The 27,144-nt window shown below is 44.2% G+C and overlaps 1 protein-coding gene across 4 annotated transcripts in view; it reads left to right on the top strand.

Moving 5' to 3' along the window:
• Mrps27 (mitochondrial ribosomal protein S27) overlaps positions 1 to 27,144 on the top strand; it is a 70,796-nt gene that overhangs the window by 17,400 nt on the left and 26,252 nt on the right. For 2 of the 4 annotated variants that reach the window (XM_006517602.1, NM_173757.3), the window contains exons 3-4: positions 799 to 869; positions 3,059 to 3,117. The exons of the other annotated variants lie outside the window; for them this stretch is intronic. In XM_006517602.1, the coding sequence (XP_006517665.1) occupies positions 799 to 869; positions 3,059 to 3,117 (130 nt within the window). The remainder of the gene's footprint in view (positions 1 to 798; positions 870 to 3,058; positions 3,118 to 27,144) is intronic. 4 annotated transcript variants of the gene reach the window in all.

Consider the following 27,144-nt stretch of genomic DNA (forward strand, 5'->3'; position numbering starts at 1 on the left):
GGGCCAGAGAGCAGAGTTGACTGGAGCTAGCAGAGGTCCTAAATCCAATACCCAGTAACCACATGAAGTACAGCTACAGTGTACTCACATGCATAAAATAAACAAACAAACACAAAAACCATTTGGAGTGGATCAAGGTGATTTTAGGGTCTGAGCTGAGTGTGATGTCACCCATTCCCAGTTTCCTAAGGATGACTGGTCTGTTGAGAGGAACCAATACTTGGGCGGTGGAGGCTCATCAGGGAGGAGAGGCAGGGGCTTTTCTGCTTTGTGAGCAAATACATGAAAGTATATAACCATTCTAGATGACCATTCTAAAGCCGTTGGAGTGGCTACTATATGTGACTGTCGTACACTGCTACGGAGTAAGAGCTCGTGATGGCTCCCTGGCCTGTCTCTCACCTACAGACTGACAAACCTCATGCTTTGTGTTTCCTTGAAGAGGCACCTTATCAATCCATTTTTAAGAGTTAAATTTGTACTCTTTTTTTTTGGTTTTTCGAGACAGGGTTTCTCTCTATAGCCCTGGCTGTCCTGGAACTCACTCTGTAGACCAGGCTGGCCTCGGACTCAGAAATCCGCCTGCCTCTGCCTCCCAAGTGCTTGTATTCTCTAGTTCATCAAATTATTTAAAACTGACTCAATAGTTGTCCTCAATTTTTAAAAAGAGCAAGAGTGAGCACCTGTTTAGACGCTGACTTTGTGACGTTCTCGGCCATCTGGTAGGAGTCAGAGCTGTTAGATTTTCCTGGAGAAATGTGTATATTTAACAGGGTTCTTTGTCTTCTGTCTTCACAGCTGATCTTGCATCCTTAATGGACAAAGCGTATGAAAGAAAATTGCCTGTTAGTTCTTTATCAATATCACGGGTAAGAACATTTCCAACCTACTTTCAAAGAAGGAAGCAATCAAGACTGTAGGCTGGGCTGGGCTGTAGAAACAGTAGTCACATGGGAATAACTTTCCACAGTGTAGTATGTTTTTATAATTACCAGTAGATATTTTGTGCTGTGGTGGCTGAAATGTAAGGAAATAAATATACCAGACTCAAGTTAGTAATCACTGATTTATTTATTTTCCTCGGATCATATTATTCTGTGTTTTTAAAGTTAATATATCCTTCAGTGTCATAGCAGTGAACATATTTTCAGTAGCGGGTAACATCCGCGGAAGACTGGATACTAGCGGTGAACTTGACTGCCGCTGGGTAATGGCTAGGAGAACTGTGAGGCCAGCAACTGGGAGTAGTGATTGTAGGAACCACCACAGGGCACCTCCATAGCAGCCATTCTTGTAGTTTCTCGCCATGCATCCATCATGTGTGTTCATTTCCACAGCAGCCATGAGAGAGATGTGTGTGGTATTTGTAAGGCACAAACGATGAGGTAACTTTGCAGATGCACACAGCATGTAGGCAGAAAGGCTGGAACATCAAAGTCCACCTGAAATCACCATCAAGACAAGAGCAGGTTCCCATACTGGGCAGCAGTGTTCTCCGGTTTCCCCATCCCCAACTTGAGAGTGGTTGTATCTTCCTCAGAGGTGATGAGATCTTGGAAACACCTTTTGTAGAAGTGAGCAGGGTCCTTCAGTCAAGAGCTACTAAATCTAGATGAGGGGAAGGGAAGAGTCTTTCCCTCCATCCCTGATCCCTTCTCTGTGCCCTGTGTCCTCTTAGAGAAACTGTTCAGTTGTCACTCCTTAGACTTGGGGACTAAGATCCCCCACAGTGGAGAAGATTGAGAGGCCATTGTTTTCAGGGTGATTCCCCCTCTGGGGGCTGAAATACCCGATTTTCATTTAAACAACACTTGGAACTTTAAAGAGCTTTTGTGTGCATGTTCCAACCTGAACCTCGTCAGGACGGAAGCCTGTAGCTGTTGATCCAGATGGAGCAGCTGAGTCCCAGAGGGCCCGTGCCATCTGTTTGTGCCAGAGCATGCTATCAGGAGAGCTGCTTTTCAGGCTCAGGGCTGGTGTTTGCACCTCATGTTATCTGCCCTTTAATGGATTTCTAAATCAAACCCAGGGGGCCTGCTTATTTTTAGAAAGTCTCCCTTTTCTTTCCCTTCTCTCTCTGTTCATGAGGCTTTAGTTACACTCACAGCACACCTAGTCTCCTATTCTGTCTTCCGACTTGAGATCTCCCACCTCTGAGCAGAATCCACCCTGGGGAGTATTTCCTGCTCATTTAGATCGTAGGTAAAGAACAGACTCTTAGAGTTTCCACAGGTTGTTTTTCAAGTGCTGGTGATTGAATCTGGAGCCTCCCGAGTGCTGGTCAAGTACTCTCTACCAATGAGCTGCGTCCACAGCACCAATCAATGCTCAGTAGATTTTATAGCTTGAAGAAGCCTCAGTCCTAAAACGGTTGCTTCATATCAACACTAAAATCAGAGTCAAAACAGCTAAAACGGAATCCCTCCACTTAGATTTTAGTGTTCTGAACACTGTTGTTGCAGAGTTAAGAATCTCCACCATTTCGGAGCTGGAGAAGTGGCTTGATGGAAAAGAGCCCTGGCTGCTCTTGCTGGGGGCCTGGGTTCAATTCCCAGCATCCACATGGTGGCTCACGCCTGCCCATGACTCCAGTTCCAGGGCTTCTGACACCCTCACACATGCAGGAACAGAAAACACTAATGAACAGAAGATAAAAATGAGTTCTATTTATTTTAAAAATGAATCTCCGCCATTTCTACTTTGTGTTCCATGTGTTTGGAGTATAGGGTGGAGAGGAAAGACAATAAAGGCGACAGTGTCTGTAAACAGTTCCATGAGACACTCTTGTCTGTATGAGCAAGGTTTGGGTTTGGCTTTTAATGGTGCTTTCTTGCTGCTTGTTTTGTTTTGGACCAAATATAGAAGTACAGAGAAGAGAAGCTACAGTGTGCCTTTTGTTTGTTTTTACCAATGTGAAGCGTTTTCAGAAAGGAGTACTACCACAGGAGCCTCGTTCCAATAAAAAGAGTGCGTGCATACCTTTTAAAGATAAGCACGTGATCTAGATCAAACATGTGGCGTAATTTGTATTCAACCAAGAATTGTTTTTCTCCTCTAGTTTGTGGACAACATTGCATCCCGAGAAGATCTAGATTCTGCAGAGTACTATCTTTACAAGTAAGCTTTTCCGTCACTCTGGCTTCACACTCACTTTCAGCACCCGGGGTTTGGTTTTTTCTTCTTCTTTTGTGGTACTGAGAAGTTTGTGTATATGCACACATACAAATGCGTGTGTGTGTGTGTTTGTGTGTGTTTGTGTGTGTGTGTGTGAGATGAACTCAGTTGCATGCAGTCCAGAACAGAAACAAAGATTCATGTCTTTGCTGTCGTCTTTTTCCATGTAGACCATGCCTGAGACTCTTAACTCCAAGCAGCTCTGATTCCTCTTTTTCATTATAAGAGTTAGCTTTTTTGAAACATTTTTGTGACTTTGTAGATACTTCTGTGTGTTAAGAGTCTAGGTAAGCCATGCAAGGATAGTGATAATGATATACTTATTGTCTAAATGACCCTGCTTCCCAGCCTAAGAGGAATATACAAAACATGTTAAGGCCTCAGGAAAGGCTTATAAGAATGAAGAGTTAGAGCGTTACTCTTTTTTTTTTTCTTTTGGTTTTTCGAGACAGGGTTTCTCTGTATAGCCCTGGCTGTCCTGGAACTCACTCTGTAGACCAGGCTGGCCTCAAACTCTGAAATCTGCCTGACCCTGCCTCCCGAGTGCTGAGATTAGAGGCGTGCACCTTGGAGTTTCTCTGGAGTATCTGAAGTCGGGGGTTAAGCTGGGCCATCAGAGACCTGGTCTTTGAGAAACTTCCACTAGTTAGGCCTTCTGTTGTTATTGTGGCTCACATCCTTACAGAGTGACTTTTGACCTCAGAGTGACCTTAAAAACACAGGCCTACCATTAAGGAATATCAAGCAACGTCTTCATCATAGAGAGCCTTCAACTCCTGGCTGTCCTGCCTGCAGCATTTCTTACTCCCTGAGCAATTCCACCTCTAGCCTTTTGGGGATCAAATGACCCTTTCACGGGGGCCACCTAAGACCATTTTTAAACACAGATATTTACATTACGATTCATAACAGCAGAATTGCAGTTATGAAGTAGCAGTGAAAATAATTCTATAGTTGGAGGTCACCACAGCATGAGGAACGGTATTAGGAAGGTGACCACTGACTCAGAGTAATTCTGATTGCTACCATGGCATAGGCTTCCCTCCTTCCCTGTCACAGCCTGTAGCCACCACCGTAGTTTAACTGTCCAGGAGAAGGCTGATGGACTTGGTGCTGTGGGTCTGGGCATGGGTAGCTCTCAAGCTCCTGCAGTTCCTAGGACTTGTGGCACATAGCACCTTCTCATCTCTTCCCAGGAGTACACATGAAGTCTCTAGACATCACAGACAGGAAAGTGTGGGCATGCAGTATCTCAGGGTGCCAGGGATCTCTATAGGAAGGCTGCTTTGGAGACAGCTGAAGGGACATATGTGTGGGGGCTATGCACTACTCTCTGGGAGCCGCCCACACTGGGATCCACTCTTTGTGATACAAAATGAAACATGAAGGAAAAGAATGATCTAGTTACCACAGTAAACTGCGGGTGTTTAAGGCAGTCAGTCCGTTGACAAAAATCTGGAAACTGTGATTCTCTACATCTGAAGGGAGAATTCAAAAAGTAAGGATAAAGGTGACTCAGTCAGAGGGAAGGTTAAAACTGAGCCCAGGAGTCCGTCAGCAAGCACTTGGAAAGCCGGCTGACTCAGAGCACCAGCTGTGGGGTTGTAACTGAAGCTTCAGCTGAAGTAAGGCATTCAAAAGAGAAACTGACCCAGGAAGAGGGACCTGAGACAGACCTGATGCATGGGTGTGGTTTGGCTTGCTCTTCAAGGGTGTAATATGTTCTCTCTGGGAGTGGTCTGCAGCCCCTCTGAGAAGCCTGGGGCCTGACTGGAGGAAGATGAGGACCAGAGAGAGGGAGAGGTCCAACTGGGCTTCCACAGGCCCTTTGCCTCTGCCAGAGAGCTCATGCCTCCATCTGCTTTTTATGTTGGAGTCTGCAAAGAATATTTATAGAGATCTGCAAGTTGGGAAAGCATAAAAAATGACATTTTAGCATCTCAGTAATGCCTAGCATTTTCTTCTGTTGTGAGTATAAATGACAGATGCCTGTACTATTTGCATCATTTGTCGTTCACACCAATTAAAATCCTTGATTCTTTTCATTTGTAGCAGCTCCCTTACAACTGCGTTCACAGCGGCCAGTAGTTAGACTGCTTCTGCTCTGGGTCTGCTGCACTGAGGACGCAGCGCGGACTGCCTTATCCGGAACTTCTTAGTATCTTGATACTTGTCTTTCGGTGTAATTGGTTTCACTTGGGAAAAACCAGTCTGGAGAGGGGATCCACAGGCCCCCTCCAGGAGCTCAGGATGACAAAAGCTCCAGGGCCCCTATGAGGCAGGCCTGTGAGCAGTAGGCTCTTTTGCCTGGTCTTCCTGCTTCCTTCCCAGCCCCCCTGAAGCAGTCTGTCTCTGAGTTCCGTAATGCAAACGCGCTCTTTCCTTATGCCAGCTTGCCCTGGGAAGGAGGCCAAGTGTGTGGCCGATAGGTACTCTGTCCTCCAAATGAGAGGTTAGGTACTGGGAGTCCCCTGGAGCTGAGGTGTAAGAAGATTCTTCAGGCCCCACGCCACTCTCTGGAGAATAGGGCGGGGGCGGGGTGGGGTGGGTGGGGACATTTCTGCTTTATTTTGGCACCATCAGTGCCCAGTGTGTGGTGAGGTGAGGCAGCAGCTGCAGCCGCATCAGCAGGTGAAGATACAGGGATAGTCAGCCAACAGCAGCTGACACAAAGGCGGTCAGCGGTCAGTATAGAGGGAGGACATTTATTGTTCTGTCTTAAGAACTTTCGTACCTTCTGCTCATTTTCAAAATAACTAAAAGCTACAAACCTTTTCTTTTTCTTCTGGGCAGAGGATTTGTGTTGCCGACTTACTGTTTTGCTGCCTTTTGAGAGGGAAAAGGCTTCCCGCTTTTACTGTCTGTCACCTACAGGGTTCGTAAGCGTGAGCTTTGTGGCTCTGTTTGACTGACAGTCTAAGACTGAGATTGCCTAAGCGGTGAGCAAGGTGTGAGAGGGCAAGGTGCTGCCTGTCCTGAGCAGGTCTCCCAGAGCAAGCCTATCGTGAAGGACCAGGCTGGGGTATAACTGCTCTTAAGGGAACTGTGGGAGAAGGATTCAAGAGTGTGATACAGAGTGCAGAGTGATGGGGAAGTTAGGATTACAGATAAAAGGAAGTGCCTGGAGCGTTGGGAGTCTGTGGACTACTCCACTGTTTATTCTGAGAACTGTAGTGTTCTTTATCTCCTTTGGAACACTGATGAGCGCCCATAAAGTTTCATACAGTGAACATGCCTTTTCCATTTTGGAGACCACCTTTCCTGGGCCTGCTAATCGGGTTCTGAGCTGGACACATACCCCCTCCATGCTTACCGTCCACACTTAGAGAAGTGAACATGGAGGCCGAATGTGTCTCCATTTTTAGGAGACAAAACTACAGATGTACATGCCATAGGAAAAAACACGCCATCGACAAAAGCCACTATCTGTATTGTGACAGTGAGCTTTTGATGTTCCCATGTTAGCATTTGATGGCTACGCTAACAGCATGCAGCTCTAGCCGTGACACTTCTGCCCTCCTTTTTGGTGACCTCTTTAGTGAGGATATTTGCAAAAGCTCACTTAGGCTTCTGCATCGTTTGGGGGACTGTGGTGGTGAAATGAAACTTGTTCCCGTTACTTAGAAGCATCAGTGATCATAAGTGGTTATTTAATCTGCAGCATTAACAGTCATTCCTGAAGGGTGACAGGAATCTCCAATTATACAACAGATTCTCTACTGAGAGCTTACAGTTCTAAAGTGGCCTGTGGTTTCTGGAGAGCAGCATGGAGAATGTTGAATCTGCTGTCACTATAGAAAAGGCTGCAGAGCTCCAGGAGAGGATCCTTGTCTCAGAATTGGACCTCTGTGTGGTCACGGAGAGCAACGTGCCACCCAGTAATGAGAGGGAGGCTGCTGTATCGCGGCCTCAGGCGTCCTTCATCGTTGCTTAGATAACAGGAGTCCCTGGGTGGAGACGGATGACAGGTCGGGAGCAGCTGGGAAGGGACAGATGGCAGCCTGTGTGTCTCCAGGTCCTAGCTTGGCAGCCCACCGAAGGACCAAAATCGCTTCATTTTTCAGTGTTCATAAATACTGTGGCGGATCCTTGGAAGGTGGAGTTGTACAGATGTTTGTGCCAGCGGGGAGAGGGAAAGTCAGGGCTCCTTAGGAGTGAGCTGCATGCAGGCTTGCACAGGAATAGCTTTTTGAGGTCTTAGAGATTTTGTTCAACAACTATCTTAAATTTTTCTGTTAACATATTGCTTGGAGCCGGGTAGTTCGAGGCTAGCCTGGTCTACAGAGTGAGTTCCAGGACAGCCAGGGCTATACAGACAAACCCTGTCACCCTGTCTCAAAACAAAAAACAAACAAAAAAACCCAAACCAACCCATATTGTTTGGTCTCTATGAAACTCCAACTTTTTTTTTTTTTTTTTATGTCTAAAGGTCAAAGGGCAGCAAACAGTTCCTAGAGTGTTTTCAGGAACAGTTCCCTTAACTACTTTCAGGGACAGCGCTCTAACCCGGCTGCTGCTGTGGCTGTCTTTATTTACCCATCCTCACCGAAAGCCTGGGAAGACTCTTAACTATAGTCAGCGCTCTGTACTAGACAAGAGCAAATGGGCCAACTTGGTTCATGCCTCACCAGATGCTCATGAGGGCTTGGTGAGAAGAGCGAGAGCATTGGCCTCTACTACTCCTGAGTCTACTCTTCTCCCCCCTGATCTTTTAGCCTGGAGCTGTAACAGGAATACAGCTCATATACTCGCCTAGCTGTGGCTTACCATTCCCGGAGTGGTCTGCGTGATTGCCACCATCTCTATTACAATGGGGAGATGACTTGGCACCCATGAGGGCTCTGCTCTAGCAGCCATAGCAGTCCAGCTACTAAGAACACCTGTGTGTCCATCTTTGTATAGTGTCCTTTCTTTCTCTGGGGTAAATTTGTAGTAGAGTTGCTGGAACATATAGAAGATACATGTTTAAGATTTTTAAAAAGATGTATTTTATGTATATAAGTACACTGTAGCTGTCGCCAGACACACCAGAAGAGGGCATCCGATCCCATTACAGATGGTTGTGAGCCACCATGTGGTTGCTGGGAATTGAACTCAGGACTTCTGGAAGAACACAGTGCTCTTAACCGCTGAGCCATCTCTCCAGCTCTGATATATTTAACTTTTAAAGAACTTGATAGTTGTTACAAAGTACTCAGCCCATTTTATAATCCCAGCGGACTCTCATTCCTCTGCACTTCATCTGACACATTAAGCTAAATTGATGTGTTTTGATTTTGGTTTAAACTTGCAATTGCCTTATGATTGTCCTTTGACAAATGTTCAGATTTTCTGCCGTCTTGGTGGTTGGTTTCTTTTTACTGAATTTGAAAACTCTTTTTCTGAGTATTATATTTTCATTCACTTACTTTATTTTTCAAAAGTGAGGTTTTACCTTTGATGGAAATCCAGTTCTTCCTGGATTTGTTGTTGTTGGTTTTGGTGTCTTCTAAGACATCTCTACCAACTGAACACCATAGATAATTTTCTCTGATATTTTACTTGAGAATTTTATAATTTTAGGTTCTAGAGTTATGTTTATAAATAGTTAAGGGCTTTTTGTTTGTTTGTTTGCTTGCTTGCTTTGTTTTTTAAAGTTTTGTTTGTTTTTACACAGGATAGAAGATAAGGCTCAAAGTCTTATTTTTTTCCCCTCCCTCCCTCCCTCCCTCCCTCCCTCCCTCCCTCCCTCCCTCCCTCCCTCCTTCCTTCCTTCCTTTTTTTCATTAAAACACCTAATTTTATCCAGGCCATTTACTGTAAGCACAACACTCTTTTCACATTGCCCTGAACCTCTTGGTAATAATTTTCATATGACTTTTTGTTCTATTGATCTCCGTTTTGCTTTATTTGGTATACAAATATCTTGTCTTGCTGGCTATAGTTTTTAATGTAGTCTTTTCCTTAGATAATATGGATATTCTAATCTGGCTCTGCTTTATCAAAGTTCTTTTAAAAAGTCTAAATAGGTCTTCCCATGCTATGTTTGCCTCATGTGTGCACACATTTACATCTCCATGTGGTTTAAGATGTAGTTTGTGAATGAGTGCTTTGCCTACGAGTATGTATGTGCACCGCGTGCGTGCCTGGTACCCACAGAGGCCACAAAAGTGTATCGGATCCCCTTTTGTTAGTATTAAAGGGAACTGTTCTAAAACAGTCTGGAGTTATTGATGGGTATGAGCTGCCATGTTTGATGCTGTGATCCAAGCCTTCATTTCTGCAAGAGTGGCCAGTGCTCTTAACTGCTGAGTCATCTCTCCAGCCCACACATGCATTCTTTCTTTTTGTTTGTTTGGTTTGTTTGTTGAGAGGGTCTTTAATATATAGCCTTGACTGGCCTGGAGCACTGTCTAGTCCAGGCTGGCACCAAACTTACAGAGATCTGCCTGCGTGTGCCTCCCTAGTGCTGTAATTAAAAGGGTGTGCTACCATGCCTGGTATGCACTCTTAATGTGGAGGAACTAGGAGCAAACAAATCAACAAAATGTATTAAATGTCTAGTATTTATTTGGATAAAAAGAAAAGGGGGTAAATATAGGGACATGGAGATACAGATTAATTGTGTCAATTAGCTGTTCTTTTTCTGTTGAAACAACTGCTCTGACAAGGTTTAAAATGAGAATACATGAGGACAATTACCAACTACTGTGTCCATAAGATGAATCCGATCTGTTTATAAGGGAAGTTCTAAAGCCAATAGGAGATAGAAGAACAGTTTCTTAATTCACTGAAACTGGTGTATTCAAAGGAAAGACATGGTATAATCACTACAAATCAAAAAGACTGCAGATCCGTAAGGATGAATATGTATGTGAAGCTGTTCAGAGTCCAGGCAAACCCACATGTAATAGGTAAGTTCCCTGTGTTTATAACAAGGGTTATGGTGGGGGCTGGAGAGATGGCTCAGCGGGTAAGACCACTGACTGCTCTACCAGAGGTCACATCCCAGCAACCACATCCCAGCTCACAACCATCTGTAATGGGATCTGATGCCCTCTTCCGGTATGTCTGAAGACAGCTACAGTGTATTTATATAATAAATAAATAAGTCTTTTTTCAAAAAACGAACAAGGTTTATGTTTTAAAATATGTTTGAGGTAAAAGGAAAGAGGGATTAATGCTGTTATCCACAAATATGCATAAAAAAAGGTAGGACCTGAGTGGTAAAGTTGAGGTTAGAACTGACTTTGTGGGGCCTGCCATCAGAGAGAGAGGCACCTGTGGAGACCACTGAGGGCTAAGGTTGCTAGACAGAGGGAGAAAGGATTGCAGAAATGGTAAAAAGAATGAGTGCTTGACGTATATTTATATATGCTGTGGGGTAAGTCACAGAATTATTAGGTGACAAGTTATGGTTTGTGTGGCATGTGTGCATGTTCTGTGATACATGTGTGTATATATGTACAGGAGTATGTACATAGGATGCCTTTGAGTGGTAAGAACTGTCATACAAAAGCTGTTAACAGTGCTTTCTTTCAGGAAATACTCCTGGGTAATTTTTCATTGAATTCTGTCTTGGACCTTTTGAATTTTATGTTGTGAGTGTGTATTTCTTAGTCAAGAAGAACTTTTTTAATGACCCACAGGTAATTATCATCAGTAGACTCTTGAGAAATGTGTATTATAACAAGGTATTCATTCCATGAAGATTAGTAACAATTTTTTTTTTTTACTTAAATGGTTAAAAGTAGGAAGGAAATTAATTTTCCCTGCTTGCAGTGATAAAGATCTGACCTGTGGTAATCAGCGGTAGAAATGGAGAGAGAAATGGATTATACACAGGAGGGGAAAATAAATCAACAGAGTTAATGAAGAGTTGAAAGCAAAGAGGGTTGGAGATGAAGCCCTGGCTAATGGGAAAAGGACCGGAACATGGCTGAAGTGCTGCCTTGGAAGCAGTTGTGGGGCGGGGGAGGCTGGACATTCACTTTGTTATGGACACCTCCGTGTTTCTAGGTTGCTGTCCTCTGCCTTCTGACCATACTTAGTCCTTAGAGGAGAGCTGGCTACAGAGCTTTGGAGGGAGCACACTTGCCAAAGCATTGCCATTGGCTCTGCCTGGCATTCTGGCAGCAGCTGGGCACCTGCAGTCTAGGTGGCCTCTGAGGCTTCTCTACTTTAGAATCTGAATTGAAATTGAAGCCACCTCTGTAATGTCTGGGGTGAGCAAGTCAGCTTCTAGAAGCCATGGGTGGAAACCTGACTTGAACCCAGGGCTTAGGGAGCAGGCCAGCATATCTGCCTGTGCGTGGCCGTCAGAGGCCGTCTCGGTGGTAACCAGAACAGAGTTGGGATGAGACCTTAAACTGTGACGGACAGTCAGCCCTAAAGAAAGGCCAACATGTAGAGATCAGCAGCCGTATGACCGCCTTTGTATTGTGGAGGGTGGGTGCTTTCAAGCCTTGATAGCAGAATGGGAGAGGCAGTTTAAGCTCCAGTTTGATGTGTGACTTGGAGCCTGTTAAGCTGACTGTAGATACTGGCTCCCCGGGGGAACACCTGGCTTTCTCATTAAGCCCAAAGCCTCAGACCCTGTGAGCATGAGGGCCTGGTCTGCTTAGCTTCTCAGAAACACTGTACGCTTAAATGGTATTGTCAGCATTTCAGTCAGTTCTGTCATGATTAACAAACAAAAAAGCAGTCCATGTAAGACTAGGTCACAGAAAGACTGGGGCTTCTGATCCGTCGTGGGTTTCAGTCATAAATAGTGTTAGTGATCCCCGCTAACTTTCGTGCACTCTTTATCCTTATGTCTCCTGCCTCTGAAAGGCTCACAAAGCACAGGTTCTCTGAGTTGTTTCCTGCAGTACAGTCCTTTGTCAACAGCTCTTTCTATTGGCTGTTTTCATGACATAGTCAGGAACCTTGAACCAAGCCTGTGGGATGCAGAGACAAACTAAAGCTTCTGCTTATGTGCAGTGTTTGCAGGTGAGTTTGCAGCTTGCTTCTAGGAGCTGCCACAGTGTTAGAGAGCGGAGCAGATGAGCGGAGGTTTAGGGGGAGTTGGTGGGAGGGAGCAGGAGTCGCAGTTGGTTGCATCATGACTTTAAGGCCAAGAGCAAGTCCATCCTTAAGTATTTCCAGATGTTCTGTGTCTAGGGAAGGGATACTTAGAACCTTTGTGGATTCTCTTCACTGATCGTGACTGCTGTGATTTCCATGATAGATTTCCCTTTATGGTTGTTTTAAACAGACAGGGTTTTTTGGAGGCCTGTTCTGTTTCTTTAAATATCAACGTTGGTTTTAAGACAGCATCCTCATTTTCTAGGTGAGTTTGGGACTTAAAGCAGTCTTTCGTAGACCAAGCAGCCAGTGAGGGAAATACTCACCGCTTCATGGTCCATACTTAGGGGCGGGGGCTGGGTGTTGGGTGCCTCCCAGAGGTGATAGATAATCCAGGAGTCTTCATTGCTAAAAGCCTTGGCACAGTTGATAGGAAAGGCGTGGGAAGAATGTTAAAATGAGACTCCGAGGGTCTCATAGGTACAGATCACCCCAGTTCTCAGCTTGCTGAGTTAGTGGTAGGTAGTGAAAGGTATCATGTCTCTCATAACGAACACAGTGTTCTCAGAGCACAGCCACAGTGGCCTCCCGTCCTGAGAGTGTCCTGTGCTTTCTGGTTTGTTTCCTGTCCCCTGTTTTGCCTCATCTATACTTGCCCTGACTTTTAATATAACTTCTGACCCTTCCTTAAAATTATATTTCAGCTACTTACTGACTTGTCAGAAAATGATTTGTCTTTACTTGAGAAGCAGTTTTAAAGGGAGGTTCAGTTGTGGTCTCTGAGGTCAGGGTACCAGGCCTTGAGAGTCAGGTGTGGCATATGCTAACATAGTTAACATATAAATAACATATGTAATACTGTTACACCCTCCACCCCTCCCTCTTTACTAATCGATATTAAATAATCCTCCTGTCTCCGTAGATAGGAGGCTTGGAGGAATTGTTTAAAAGCTGCTGCAGGGTCTCGAGCAGAGGAGGTGAATGGTTGCTGAGATTTAGCTTAGATAGTAGCCAGGCTTCGTCCCTGAAAGACAAGGACTATTTTTCTCTTCACTTTTCTTTAAGGGAAATTGTGTTTTAAATTCAGATTTTGGTTTTTAAACCCATTATTCTCCAGTGATCTTTGCCAGATTTCACTAAGGGTATCAACAGTCCAGGCCTCAGCAGGATTCAGAAATGGGGAGAGACAGGTAGGTGCTTATGAAGGGTGCTCAGTACCCAGAGGCAAAGGATGTCAAATTTGGGGGAAGCGTCCTGATCCTAAAAGACATCAGGTTGCCCTATAAATAGCTACAAGTTGCAAAGCTTTACGGCAACCATAGCAGACCAAAAGGGGGCAGCAGAGAGTCATCTGCATTCTGTCTGCAGGGAAGGGATTCCCGAGTAGAAAAAGCCTGCCCCAACCCAACCTTAGCCCAGTGCTACTGAGTTGGTAACTAAAGCACAGAATAGATAGCGACTAGGGGTTCTGGGCTGCAGACAGTCACACAGCTGAGAGAGAACTTGTATGTCTCTTCTGATGATAGAGCAAGCAGCAGCTCGGCATGGCTGAAGCTGTCGGCTCTTCTCAGCACTCCTCTTTCCCTGATGGAGAAGTTGAGTAACCTGCTTGTGTAGCCCATTGCTACATGGAAGGTTGGGTTGATCTACTGTGGCCTTCAAGGTTAGGATGAAACAGACAACATTTTTCATATTTCAAAAATAGAAAAAGATGATTAAGGCTTTTAACTTTATAAAGGAAAAAAAAAGTCTGTATTTTAATGTTTCCTGGCAATCTTTTTATTATACCTCCATTTATCTGTTTTAAGTGAATCTGTTTAAGTTAATTTAGATTTCACTTATAAAGTTAATCTAATTTTTGCAGAATTATTTGAGGGCCTGAGAAGATAATCCTAAAATCGAGTGAAAGAATAAATGGCCATGAATACTCACGCTGGGTTATGGGGGCAGGCAGGGAGGGGTTGTTTTTGGTTTCTAGTTTATTGGGCCTCTAGTGATTATGGAACAGCTTTGAATTAAGTGACATTTTCTCATTTCTTTTTGTTTTTATACAAGACTTTTCAGCCCAGTAAATTAACCCCCAATTAATGTATGCTTTTGTTTTTAGCATGTATATGTGATTCATATAGAATCACATTAATTATGAGATATAGATTTATACATATATACCTTATATGCATACCTTATATCCCTTATATACTTAATACCTTATATGTGTATATATATATACCTTATATACTTACATACCTATATGCATAAAACATATGTCCCTAGTCTTTTTTCTGCCATTTATTGAACAACCCATGACCCATGTTGTGCTTTGACATAGGAAGTAGTCTACAGTTCTACCTGTATCAGTGCTCAACTTGTATCATGAAGCATGTTTAGCAGCCTCGTTAGTTCTCAGACGTATTTTCCAAACGCTTCGTTTGAATGTGTAGTTCCTGCATCCTCCTCCCAGCGGAGCCTTAGATGATAGCTGAGCTCCTCAGAGATGTGGCCACAAACCTCAGACAGCCTATGGGGCTTTTTCGCTGATGATAATCATAATCCAATGTCCTCGTCCTCATCCTCTCCTAGAATAGCCTGCAGATTCCAGGGGGACTTCTGGATCCCCCTCTTGTAGATGAAGGATATAAACCAAGAAACCTTTCCAAGGCCAAGCAGCTAGAGACTGACCAAAGACCTTACCCTGGATTTATTTGGTTCTTCCTCTAAACCTGAGGGAACATTGTTTCCATATCATCCAGGCTCATAAAAACATTGTTTGCCTGCTCCACAAATGTCCGGTCAGGTTAGCTTCACATCCCCTCAGCAGCGTGCTGCTCCTGAAAGCACACTCGGTATGTGTGTTTATGTCACCTTCTGTAGTGGTGTCGAAACACTCCTTCCTATCCCGGAACACCCATGGTACAAAGAGAGCAGAGAGGCAGAAATAGCCTGGGTTTGTTTTCTCATGTCAGTAGAGATCTATAAACCGCTGGGCTTTTGGAAGATATTTTAATAGAGGATGACTTTTCAAGCTAAGGCTGTGTGCTGACAATAGTGCTGTAAGTTTATCATATTTATGACTCCCAGATTTTATTTGAAGGAGTTGACTGAAAGACTAGAGATGGGCTCTTTCCCTGCTACCATGTAAAGTTAGCTTTCGCCTCTGGACAGAGTGTAGATTTGAAGTCAAGGCTGGCGTCTTAGGGCTGACCTTAATGTACATGTTTATTGAGGTGAGAATCGCTGAGGACGTTCTAATGCCGTGTCCTCCCCCGTCCCCCTCCACCCACCTTCTCTTGGCTTTCATTTGTTAGTATTACCTTTCTTTGTAGATAATAATCATTTGGGCTCCACTCTCAGATCCTTCTAGCCAAGTACTTTGTGGTAGTTCTGCGTTCCCTAGATACTTATTTGGAAAGCGACATTGGAGCACTTTATTTCTCAGAATTTTGATATCTTATTATGGTAAAATAGTACAGAGTCTCTTTTATTTGTTTTGATATCTTCATCTTTGGCAGAAATAAGTCTGACCCTTCCCCTGTGGACAGAGTGTATTCTCTCTCTGGAGCACGGCCAGCTATGGTTCGAGTGTTGAGGATGATTCTATCATAGTGACTTTGTGATCTCTGCACCGGAACATAGCTGATCTTTAGAAAATGTTTGTTTGACTGGATGACAAAATGAAATTTATAAGCCAATTAATATTTAAAGCTCTGATTGTGTGCATGTTGTTTTCCTCTGTTCATACATCGTTTGAACTCGTCAAATGAGCAAATGAGGATAACTTGGGGGTGCATTTTCAGATAGATTACATAGTGAAATATAGAATGCCAACCTAGGGCCATGCTGTGGTAAGCAGTAAGCACTGGGCTGGAACCCACAGGTCTGTGTGGTTCCACCAACACAAACAGTCTGAGTCTTGTCAAGTTGCTTAAGCCTTGCTGATCTCAGCTTCTTCATCTTTAAAGTAAATAGAGAAAACTAGAAACCACTCTCCCCTGCCTGTGGAAATGATCTGGAAAGAGTCAAGCCTGGTCCAAGCTACAGAGGAACTGTGTTCTCTGTGGGGCTGTCTCTAGGGCTCTGAGCTCCCCTTGGGAGACAAGGAGATTCCTCAGCCATGAAGCCAGCATGCTTGCTAAGCTTAGCGAGAGCAGACTCATGAAGCCAATGGTAGCCATTCTGGTCCTATGTCTATGTTCCCTCCCCTAGTCCAGTCCAGTTTTCCTTCTCATTTCTGCCCACAGTCATGCCAGCTGTAGAGTCCTAGCACATGGGAGAACGGCAGGACTATTTGGGGAGCTTCTTTTACGTCAGTACAAGCGCAGGCGCGTTGCTCCTAGGTTCCTTTTCTCAGTTAGGTGCAGGGCAGTATGGGAATACCATATATAGGGAATGTCTGTGGTTGTCCCTCTTCCTCACTGGGCTTAGACCTGTTGAGACAGGAGCTGGTGATTGTCTGGAGGAGGACAAAGAGACAGTGGGTATATCTGCCTTTGTATCTGGCTCTTTAGAGCCCGTTGCTTTCCCCTCTGTCTTTTCTCTCTGCCCGTGGTGGGATATTATCTTAGGCCAAGCTCCAAACAATTTTCTGATTTTGTTTCTACTATCTCTATTTGTTTTATTTATAGTACCTTCAAAGATAATAAAAATAAGATAATTAACCAATGTATCAGGGCCGGATGAAGTAATGTACAGTTTTAATCCCAGCATTCAGATGACAGAGGCAAGTGGATCTTTGCATTCAAGGACAGTCTGGTCTACAGAGAGCACTGATACACAGTGCTGCATGGTAAGATCCTAATCTTGTCTCATTAAACAAGGAAGTAGATCTGTTTGAAGTCAATAATCTTGATTTTTCATAACAGAACCACCATTCTGTCTCTCTTAGGACATAGATATTACAAGTTATACTAATGATTTCCTGGATTTGCAATTTCCAGTTGTAGATGGACAGATGACTATCACTACCCAGTTATTTTATAACTTTGGGACATCTGTTGAAGCCAACTTTGCTTATTGAGGTGACAAACCAGTGTGACTGATGCTCTGTGTCCAGTCATCAGTCATCACTGCCACTCTCTGAGAGTTAGGAGAGCAGTAAAATGCTTATCCAACCTCAGGTCCCCAGGCTGTCCTGGTCTTTCTGGAAGCGCATAAACTGTCTTAACAGTGTTCCAACCAACTCTTCCAGCCAGGTATCTCTGTAATATAATCCTCACATGTAGGGAATCATCTCTCCTGGTTCCTCCATTATCATGCAGCAAGTACTGTACTTTCTACATAAACTGAGCAGTGCTCTGGCAACTGGGATTTGATCCTTTTAAAGTCAGCTAAGTCTTAAATGAACGCCAGGCTGAGGTCTCTTTCCACACCACTCCAGCCAGTGGTGACCTTCTGGTGGGCACAGCTGCCCCTTTTCACTTCTCCCAGGTACACTGACCACATGGGCCTGGTTGTGTGACATCATCAAGCTTTTAGAATAGCAGTGTTTTGAGAAAACTTTCTTGAATTAAACCTCAGAATTCACAGGTCTTTTATCTTCAAATGCTGGCAGGAAGTAATAAGCGTTCGGTGACTGAGTGAGTGTGTGACTGAATGACCGACTGAGAGACTGATTGACTGTGTGACTGACTGACAGACTGACTGACTGACTGGCTGGCTGGCTGACTGACTGACTGACTGAGTTAGTATGGACTGGCTGTCACTGTAAGCTTCAGGTTAGAACCATTGTCTCCAGTTCTTCTCATGGAAGTGCTCTGACTTGGGTGTCTGAGCTCTCCTCAGACTAGTAGCGTGTGTGCTTCTCACACTTGCCTCTGTGAAGCCTGCTGCCAGCCTTGCTTTTTCATTGTGCATTACCTCCCTAAGGCTGCCATTACAAAGTACCACAGACTGAGTAGCTCAAAACCCAAAGAAATTTATTTTCTTACAGTTTGGACCAAAATTATGAACTCAGAGTTCAGCACTCTCTGTTCCATAGCACCTTCTGGCTTCCTTGGCATTGCATGGCTTGTAGATGCACCATTCTGACCACCTGACACTTTCCTATGTGTGGCTGTGACTCTTTTAAGGACACCAGTTGTATTAAAGTAGGACACACCTCTCTGTAAGCTCATCTAATTTGATTGCCATAATTCCTAGTAAAGTCATGTTCTTAGGTACTGGAGATTAATATGTCTCTTTAGGGGAGGTATTCGGCCTGGAATTCTGATGGAATATATATCACAGAAAACTCACAGCTTTAAAGTACATCCCAACTTTGTGCAATAACTACCTGAACCTAAAATATTTCCATCACTCCAAAGGAAACATTTTATCACTCCTTTGCCCGTGAAGCAGCTAGTCCTAGTCACGTCTCAGCCATTTGGTGGACACCATGTGAAGCCGTTGTTTTTCACCACCTCTCCCCAGCCCCTGGCAGCCTTGGCTCTACCTTCTGTTTCTGTGAATTTATTTATTCTTTTCTTATCTGTTATTACATATGTTGTATACATTAATATGCTGTTTTGTTTTTGTTGTTGATCTATAAAAATAATTTTTATATTCTGCATACTAGACCCTTACCAAATACATAATTTGCAGATGTTTCCAATTAAGATTTACTGTGTAGGTTTTTCCCCATTTTATAATGATAATGTCTTTTAATATATAAAAGTTTTAAATTTGCTTAAATTCTAATTAATCTGTTTTTCTCTCATTATCATATCTAAGACTCCATTGCTAAGCACATGCTGAGAAGACTTCCCCTGTCTTTCCTCTGAAGGCTTGTGATGAGGTCACTGACACCTTTGGAATTGTTGGTAGTACTGTGCGTATTACTAGATGTTGAGTCCTCGAACTGAGAAGTCCCCCACCTCAGTAATATGCTCTGTTAAAATTTACTTTGTAAATGTAAGAGGAAGCCGTAGGAGACAGTCAGGTAGATGCTTCCTAGAGGAGTCTGCCTTTCAGCACATGGAAGGGTTCATCCAAACACAGGGCTGACTATAGCTCAGAGTCCTCAGGCTTTCAAGAGCAGGAAGTAGTTGATGGTTACTCCTAAGCCAGCAGTTGTACTTCCATCTTAGAACCCTGCTCTGCACTGTATTCAGTACTCAGTACTCAGTACAGCCACCAGAACTAGCAGTGGCCTAAGGTACAGTTTGCTCTACTTGTCTTCAGGCTGCAGCAGACAGTGGATTAGTGGGCAGCTGACGGGACAGCAAGGAAGTGATGGATGAGGGTATCCAGTTCTTGTTCGCCTTCACGGTGTGGATATTGCTTATGGTGATTGCATTACATCACCACTTATGAAACTCAAATACTAGACTCTCAGCCATCAGCTGCTCAGTAGTTCAGCTTTTTAAAACTCCTGTTCTTGAACCAACATGATGGCTCAGTGGGTAAAAGTGCTTGCCACTAAACCTCAGGACTTGAGTTCAGTCCGCAGGATCCACACAGTAGACGGAGAGAACTGACTTCAAGTTGCCCCTGGCTTCCACACGTTATGGTATGTCTGCATACATGGCTGCACACCCATATAAATAAATACATGCAGTAAACATTTTTTAAAAATATGCTTCTTATCATAATATAGTACAAAAATGCAGGACAACTCCTGGTGCACTCAGTTGGTGGTGGGGTTTTGTTTTGTTTTTCATGAATCTCTGGGAGGTTTTTTTTTGTTTTGTTTTAGCTGTTTCAGTCAATTTTTGATCAGCGTTATTGTCACAACATGAAGTAGTTTTCAGGAACATATGCAAGATGCCACTTAAGTGTAGATGATTTAGTTAATTATAGCAGGAAATAGCCTGAAACTTGGCATTTTGTTGTCCTGGAAACAGCCCAGCATTTCATGCATATTTTGAGTGACCTAATTACTTAGAACATCCTGAATAACTACTTCACCCTTACTTCAAATGCTCTTACCTGGTACATTTTTTTATTATGTAATGATTTTTACTCTTTTTCAACCAGTACCCATTTGCAGTTTTTAGCACAAAAATAAAAATGGACAAAATATAATGTCTGGTAGCTGTAGCACAGTGGTGACCCTCTCCTCTGGTTACAAGTGGTAAGCTTTTCTCCGTGGTCCATGTTGTACAGCTGTCACCCAGACCCCAGCAGCTAAAAAGAGAATGTGATAATCTTGAAGGCCTGGGTCTGTAACTAAGGCAACAAGGAAACTGGAGGCTGGTGCCTGCGGACAGGGTGGTGGTGCCTGGGGGGGGGGGGGGGTGATGCCTGTGGACGGGGTGTGGTTTAGGAGGTGGGTAGTGGGCGGGTCTTGGAAGGCAATCTTGGATCTTCCAGCGTGGGTTACACGGGACCAAAGGCTTAGATTTAACAGTGAAATCATCCAGGATGTAGACATGCAACAAGGACAGAGTTTCTAGAATCTAGAATCTTTGTCTTTTTTAACATAATGTGAATGTCAAAGATAACCTTAGTAAGAACTAGGTTTGTCCTAGGAATTATAAATTCAAATGTAGCAAAATGACTTACAGCTAGGTCAAATAATAAGAAAAAAATGAGGAACTACTTAATTATAGTATTGGTTTTTCATTAATAATATTAAGAAATAGTTGTAAACTGTCGATCATAGGGATATAAGCATTGCAATGGGGGAGGCAATTCTAAAGAAAGGCCAGTAGCTAATAGTGTGTGAAGTAGTTCAGCCTTGCCTGTGACTGTGTGAGTAAGGAGTGTAATGGTAAAGACTCAGCAATGCATAGTTCTCTTCTCGTGGAGGTAACTGTTCCTCTGCCCCAAACACACCACCGGCTAAACACTGAAATTGTTAAGTTTTAAAAGGAATTTGCCCTATAAAGAAATAGATGCATAACTCAAGAAAATTAACTGTAGTTTTGTTTACATAATAAAAAAAACTGGGAACACCATAAATCATTAAATAACTGGTCAAGTGAGCAATGTAACACCAGCTCTGAGCCCACTTATTTTTTACTTCTATTTTTTTTCTGTAATGATTAGATTTACATAAAATTATTAGATTTATTTGCTCCTCGCAGGGCATGAGAGCAGAAGACCCCCTCCACACTGTCTGATGGTGCTGTGAGTTCGTTGGTGAGCTGAGCCTCCCATCAGACTCTCCCTCCCTGAAACACCGGGGCTTAAGAGTTGAGTTCCAAACCCGGCATGGTTGTGCACACTTTCACTCCCAGGCCCTGGGAGGTGGATCTCTGAGTCTGAGGCTGGCAGGATCTACAAAGTGAGTTCCAGACCAGCCAGGGCTACAGAGAAATCCTGTCCCAAATAATCAGACAGACAGACAGACAGACAGACAAGGGGGAAAAAAGGGAAAGAAAAGTGTTGAGTTCCAGTTTGAGACTTAGAAGAGAGGAAACCTTTAAACATCCCACCTCAACCAAAACGGTCATTTTTTATAAACAGTTTTCATTTCTGCCTTGCCAGTCCACCCTGAACAAGGAAGCAAAGTTATACAAACTTCGCTTATTCTTTATTCCCACCACAGCTTGAAATATGAAATGTTCTGAAACAGAATTTCCATAAAACCCATGTCCATGAATCCCTGTGGGACAGCAGAGCTATCGCACACCAGAGTTACATGATTGTCACGGGATTGTAGGCAGCGGGAGCAGCCACAGTGCGAGGAGACAGCTTTACCATCACTGTGGATTGAGGGTGGTCCATGTGATATGGGGAGAAGAGTAATCTGAGCATCTGTGGACCTCACAAGGCAGGGCTTTTGTATAGAGTCTTAGTCTCCTCGAGGTCATCTAATTTAACCTCATTTCACAGAGCTAAACTATAATGGAGAAGAAATAAAAGATTTTTTCAGAGATACAAATCTATCTTTAAATAAGGTTGATGTATACAGAGTTATGAATAGTTCACTAAAAAACATTAAAATAATACTGAAAGTTGAGGTATGTCTCTGAAGTCGAGCACTTGACTACTATGCTGGCCCTCCATCTGATTCTCAGCACTGAAAACAAAGTGGGCTGGCATCAAAGCCGAGGTTTGCGGTATCTCTGGCCCCTGAGTTGATTCTCCTTCCTAGTTCATGACTGTGCATCCATTGCACTTGTTCTTGTGTTACTTCAGAAGAAAATGAGCATCTTCCGCGGTAAGCACACTGTGCAGAACAACCAAAAGCAGCTCTCTCTCTCTCTTTATTCATGCTCATTTATTGGTGCTTGACAATTTCATGCGTGTATCTAATGTATGACAGATAAGACAGAGCAATAGTGTGCCCCAGCCTCAAGCCCTTCCTCCATCGAGGCACCTCCTGGTTTGAGGCCTGTTCTTCTTGCTGTATTTCCCACTGACTTTAATTTAATTGCTGATGTTTGCAGGTGAGTGTGGGGATTTCTACTGGATGTGGCCACACCCCTCCCCAGCAGCCATTGTGCATAAGCTCCTCGGCTAGGGGCGGGGCCTTGTGTGCTCCTCACACTGCATTCACTCTTACATTCCTTTTGTTTAGGACTTTCTTAAATCCCAGCCTTACAAAGTGGTAATGACCAAAGGAGACGTGCATCAGGCTGTGAGAGCCGTGTGCTTTGTTCATCTTATTGTGAAAATCTGATAACACAGCAGAGAGTCTCCAATAAAATGAGAGACTAGCAGGCCCATTGTCTCAGAGCTCACTTGGGCAAATGATAAAATCAGATCACACTGTAATTTCCTGGGTTTGATGCGTCATCCTGCTGCTTCTGGGTCTGGCTTGTGTATTTCTGCAGAAAGCACTCAGTGGGTAATGCAAAGAGTATTTCCCAGGCCGCCAGTGTTCAACCACAGGATGTTCTAAAGTTGAGTCAGCCTGCATTCTTCCCCTATCATCCCTTCCTTGGATTTTATTTATCCTTTTATTAAATACCTGTAAGGATTTAAATTGTGGACTGGCTCCACCTGCTCCTACTTCTATGGTGCTCTTACTCTATGTAATAGCAGTTTCTTTTGTGTGACTGTATATACACACCTGTCAGTTCCGTGATGCACACAGTGTGACAGCATGTACCAGTCAGCACATCCGTGGCCTCCCTAGGGTGGAGATTCAACATAATGGAAGGTTTAGAGCTGAGGTGCCTTGCTCATAAGCCTATTGATAGAACTATATTCTAGGACCAGGAGTAAACCAAGATAATTGCCTTAATTCTTTATCATTCAATCTACTTGATGTTATTTTCAACCTTGGAAATGACAAATCATATTCTAGCCAAATGTCCCTTTCTATAGAGTGAATTTAATTAGAGTATAACCTTAGGATAAACTGTTGATCTGGCTGGGGCATGGAGACTGGAGTGGGGTGAGGATGATAAAAGCTTCTATTAGCATTCTACTAACAGGTCTGTGGCGTGAGGCAGTGCCGAGGTGTGATGATTCTCCATTACAGCGGTTAACACTGTACTAAATAAAGTAGCTCTTGGTTCATCTGACTATCTCTTTGTGGTTATTTATTTGGTTGGTTTTTTGAGACAGGGTTCCCCTGTGTCGCTCTGGCTGTCCTGGAACTCACTTTGTAGACCAGGCTGGTCTCGCTCAGAAATCCGCCTGCCTCTGCCTCCCAAGTGCTGGGATTAAAGGTGTGCGCCACCACGCCCGGCTTGCTTTCTCTCTCTCTCTCTCTCTCTCTCTCTCTCTCTCTCTGTTGTTTAATGATGTGATCTCTTTATGTTACCCAGCCTGGCCTCAGACTCCTGGCTCAGGTGACTGCTGTGTCGGCCTCCTCAGCACGGGGAACATAGGCGTGCTCCACTGCCCTGGTTATGCTCTCAGCCATTGGTCCATTGCTGCTGTTCTCTCAGAGGCATTTGTGATTTATTGAATGAATGCCAAAAACATGTCACATTTCAGATGTAACTGAATAGGCAGGTAAGCTCTGAATAGGGCAACCAAATATTGCATTTCACTTCAATTCAGTGAAGGAAATGACATTTGTATTTCTTGGCAGCAGGCATTTCTCTAAAGAAAAGCACAGTGGTAGCCAGAAAGCAAGACTCCGGAGTGTCTATCAGCAGTCCTTATTCAAATTAGAATGACCTGAATTCACTAAAGAGGAATTTTAACTCAACCTTTGGAGGTGTTTTAATCCCTTGAATTGTTACAAGTTTAAAGTACCTAATGACATGGCTTGTGTGTACTGCCACCTTCCATGTGCCTTCGGAAGGAAGGGACAATTTGAACTGATTTCCTAGAGGAAGCAGGTGCCGTTGTGCGCCATAGCTTCATGGGAATAAGGACTGTGAGTCTTGCTCCCGGTTCTGGTTGCTTCTAAATTCACTGTATTCTCGCGTCCTCTGCCCAGTGTCTGCACAAGTCTTTCCAGGCTCAGGAAGGGATTTCTTCCTCTCAACCTTGAGGATATTAGGTAAGGACAGTTTTACTTCCCTTCCCCTGGCTGCCCTTCTGCTTTCTCTCTTTCCCTTCTTAGTCCTTTCTTCCTTCTCTCCTGCCTATAAATGTTGCGCACACGTGTGCACAGGCACGTTTTATACCTGCACTGTAAAGCCCCGGCGTCCCTGGTCTCTGGCTTGTGCAGCCGTCTTTGAGAAGTTGCACACAGGTGTCCTGCGCTCTGTTGTAAGTGGGTGTCCCTGCTGTGCTGTTTTCTTAGACCTTCCATAGAGAGAAAACACTTCATATAAAGATGTGCATAGATGTGGACGTATGCGTATAAGTCCTATGAATTTTCTGAGATTTCACCATTTTAAATTAAGAAATTGTGCTAGGCATTTTGACTTAAACTTTCTAAAATCTCAGAACTTGGGCTGATGATCTCTAAAGTTCAAGGCTACATAACGAGCATGGAGCCAGCCTGTTACATAGCGACACTTTATAAAAGCAAATGAATGAACAAATGGTTGCAGTATTACATAGTGTTCCATAGATCTTAATTATATCTCTAGAAGAGATATATTTTGGAAATAAGTCCAGAGAAAAAGAACACTCCCTATTGGGTCACCCCTGCCTGACTCCTTTCTTCTCTTTGACTATTCTGTCATAAATAAATCAGAAACCCCCTACCAGTAATCAGCCTAAATGGCACACACCTGCTCTGGTTGCGGGAGCCTTTGTGACTGAAAAGCTTCTGTCCTCTGGTTCACCCTCCAGCTGGCTCTTCCTTTAAGAGTGCCTTTGAAGAAATGAGCGAGTGCTGGTCCTGTCCCTGCCCTGTGCCATCATGTTGGCTAGTGGTGGCCAGGTGCTTATTTCACATGTGTACTGAGCATGTCCGGATGTGGCTGGAAATACTCTTAAGAGCTCACATTTTATTCAGTGACCTGTTGGATATAACTACTATATGATGCTCTGCTAGGGGTATCTGAAAATGCTTGCAGCAGGCATTGTTCCCAACTTACATGGATTGTCTCTGTACTCTTCATTATCGATCCAGTGTTCTACTGTATTAAGTAGGTATGACTTGCACACTCATTTCATAGATGAAGAACCTGGGTCAGTTTTCTGAACTGGTAGGAACAAACTCTATATAATGCCATGCCTTGTGTCTTAACGTCTCTACTACCAAGAGCAGTTCTCAGTGCTGTGGTTTGAATGAATGTCTTGCAAGGTTCATATGTAAAAGTTTGGTCCTCAGGGTAGTCTTGGAAGATGCTGTGTACCTTTAATAGGTGGGGTCTAACAAAAGTTCCTTCCTGCATTGGAATATGCCATCAGAAGGGACTGGGAGCTGGACTGCTGGATTGTTTGTTGTGAATCCTGGCTTTAATGCTTAGCACCATTATAAAAGAAGAGAGTGTAGCCGTCCTAGCCAGTCCTGCCTTTCCTTCCTTCCTGATTGGATGTGAGTGGTGTGCCTGCCATGCTCATTTCCTTTGGTTGTGATGAAAGTGCTCTTTCAAAGCCACCTAGGAGGAAAGGAGCTCACAGGCACAGGCACAGGCACAGGAGAGACACATTGCTTCCTTCTGTGGTCAAGAAGCTGAGAGTAGGGGCTGGAGAGATTGCTCAGCAGTTAAAAGCATTTGCTGAGACCTGCAGTTTAGTTCCCAGACCCTAAATGGCAGCTTACAACTGTCCATAATCCCATTTCCAGGGAATTCGGCTCCTCCTTCTGGCCTCCCTAGGTAGGCATTAGGCATGCATATAGTACATATTCACACATGCAGTCAAAATAATACACAGAAAATAAAGCTAAAATCAAAGAGGAGGATGAGGGGGAGGAGCGGGTAGGATGGATGTCTACTGCTGTTTCAGTTCCCTTTCCCACTTAGGTGGTCCTGGATCGCAGCCAGGGAAGGGCGCCCACACTGCATGAGTCTTCCCATCTCAGCTAACACAGAGGGGACAGTCCCTCGAAGGTGTGCCCAGAGGCCCATCTCCCGGGTGATTCCAGATCCTGTTGTTAAGAAACACTAACCATCACACATGTATTCCCACCATAATGTGCTGCCTCATCAGAGAATCAAAGCACAGTATAAACTGGATCCTCCAGAGCCATGAGCAAAACCAGACCTTCCCTCGTTAACAGACTGTGCCAGGTGCATCACTGCAGGGACAAGGACTAGCTGACTGCCAGGCACTTCACTGCAGGGACAGAGGCTAGCTGACTGCCAGGCACTTCACTGCAGGGACAGAGGCTAGCTGGCTGCCAGGCACTTCACTGCAGGGACAGGCTAGCTGACTGCCAGGCACTTCACTGCAGGGACAGAGGCTAGCTGGCTGCCAGGCACTTCACTGCAGGGACAGAGGCTAGCTGACTGCCAGGTACTTCACTGCAGGGACAAGGACTAGCTGACTGCCAGGTACATCACTGCAGGGACAGAGGCTAGCTGACTGCCAGGCACTTCACTGCAGGGACAAGGACTAGCTGACTGCCAGGTACTTCACTGCAGGGACAAGGACTAGCTGACTGCCAGGTACTTCACTGCAGGGACAAGGACTAGCTGACTGCCAGGCACTTCACTGCAGGGACAAGGACTAGCTGACTGCCAGGTACTTCACTGCAGG

The sequence above is a fragment of the Mus musculus genome, chromosome 13, assembly GCF_000001635.26.
Source record: "Mus musculus strain C57BL/6J chromosome 13, GRCm38.p6 C57BL/6J".
Taxonomy (NCBI): Eukaryota; Metazoa; Chordata; class Mammalia; order Rodentia; family Muridae; genus Mus; species Mus musculus.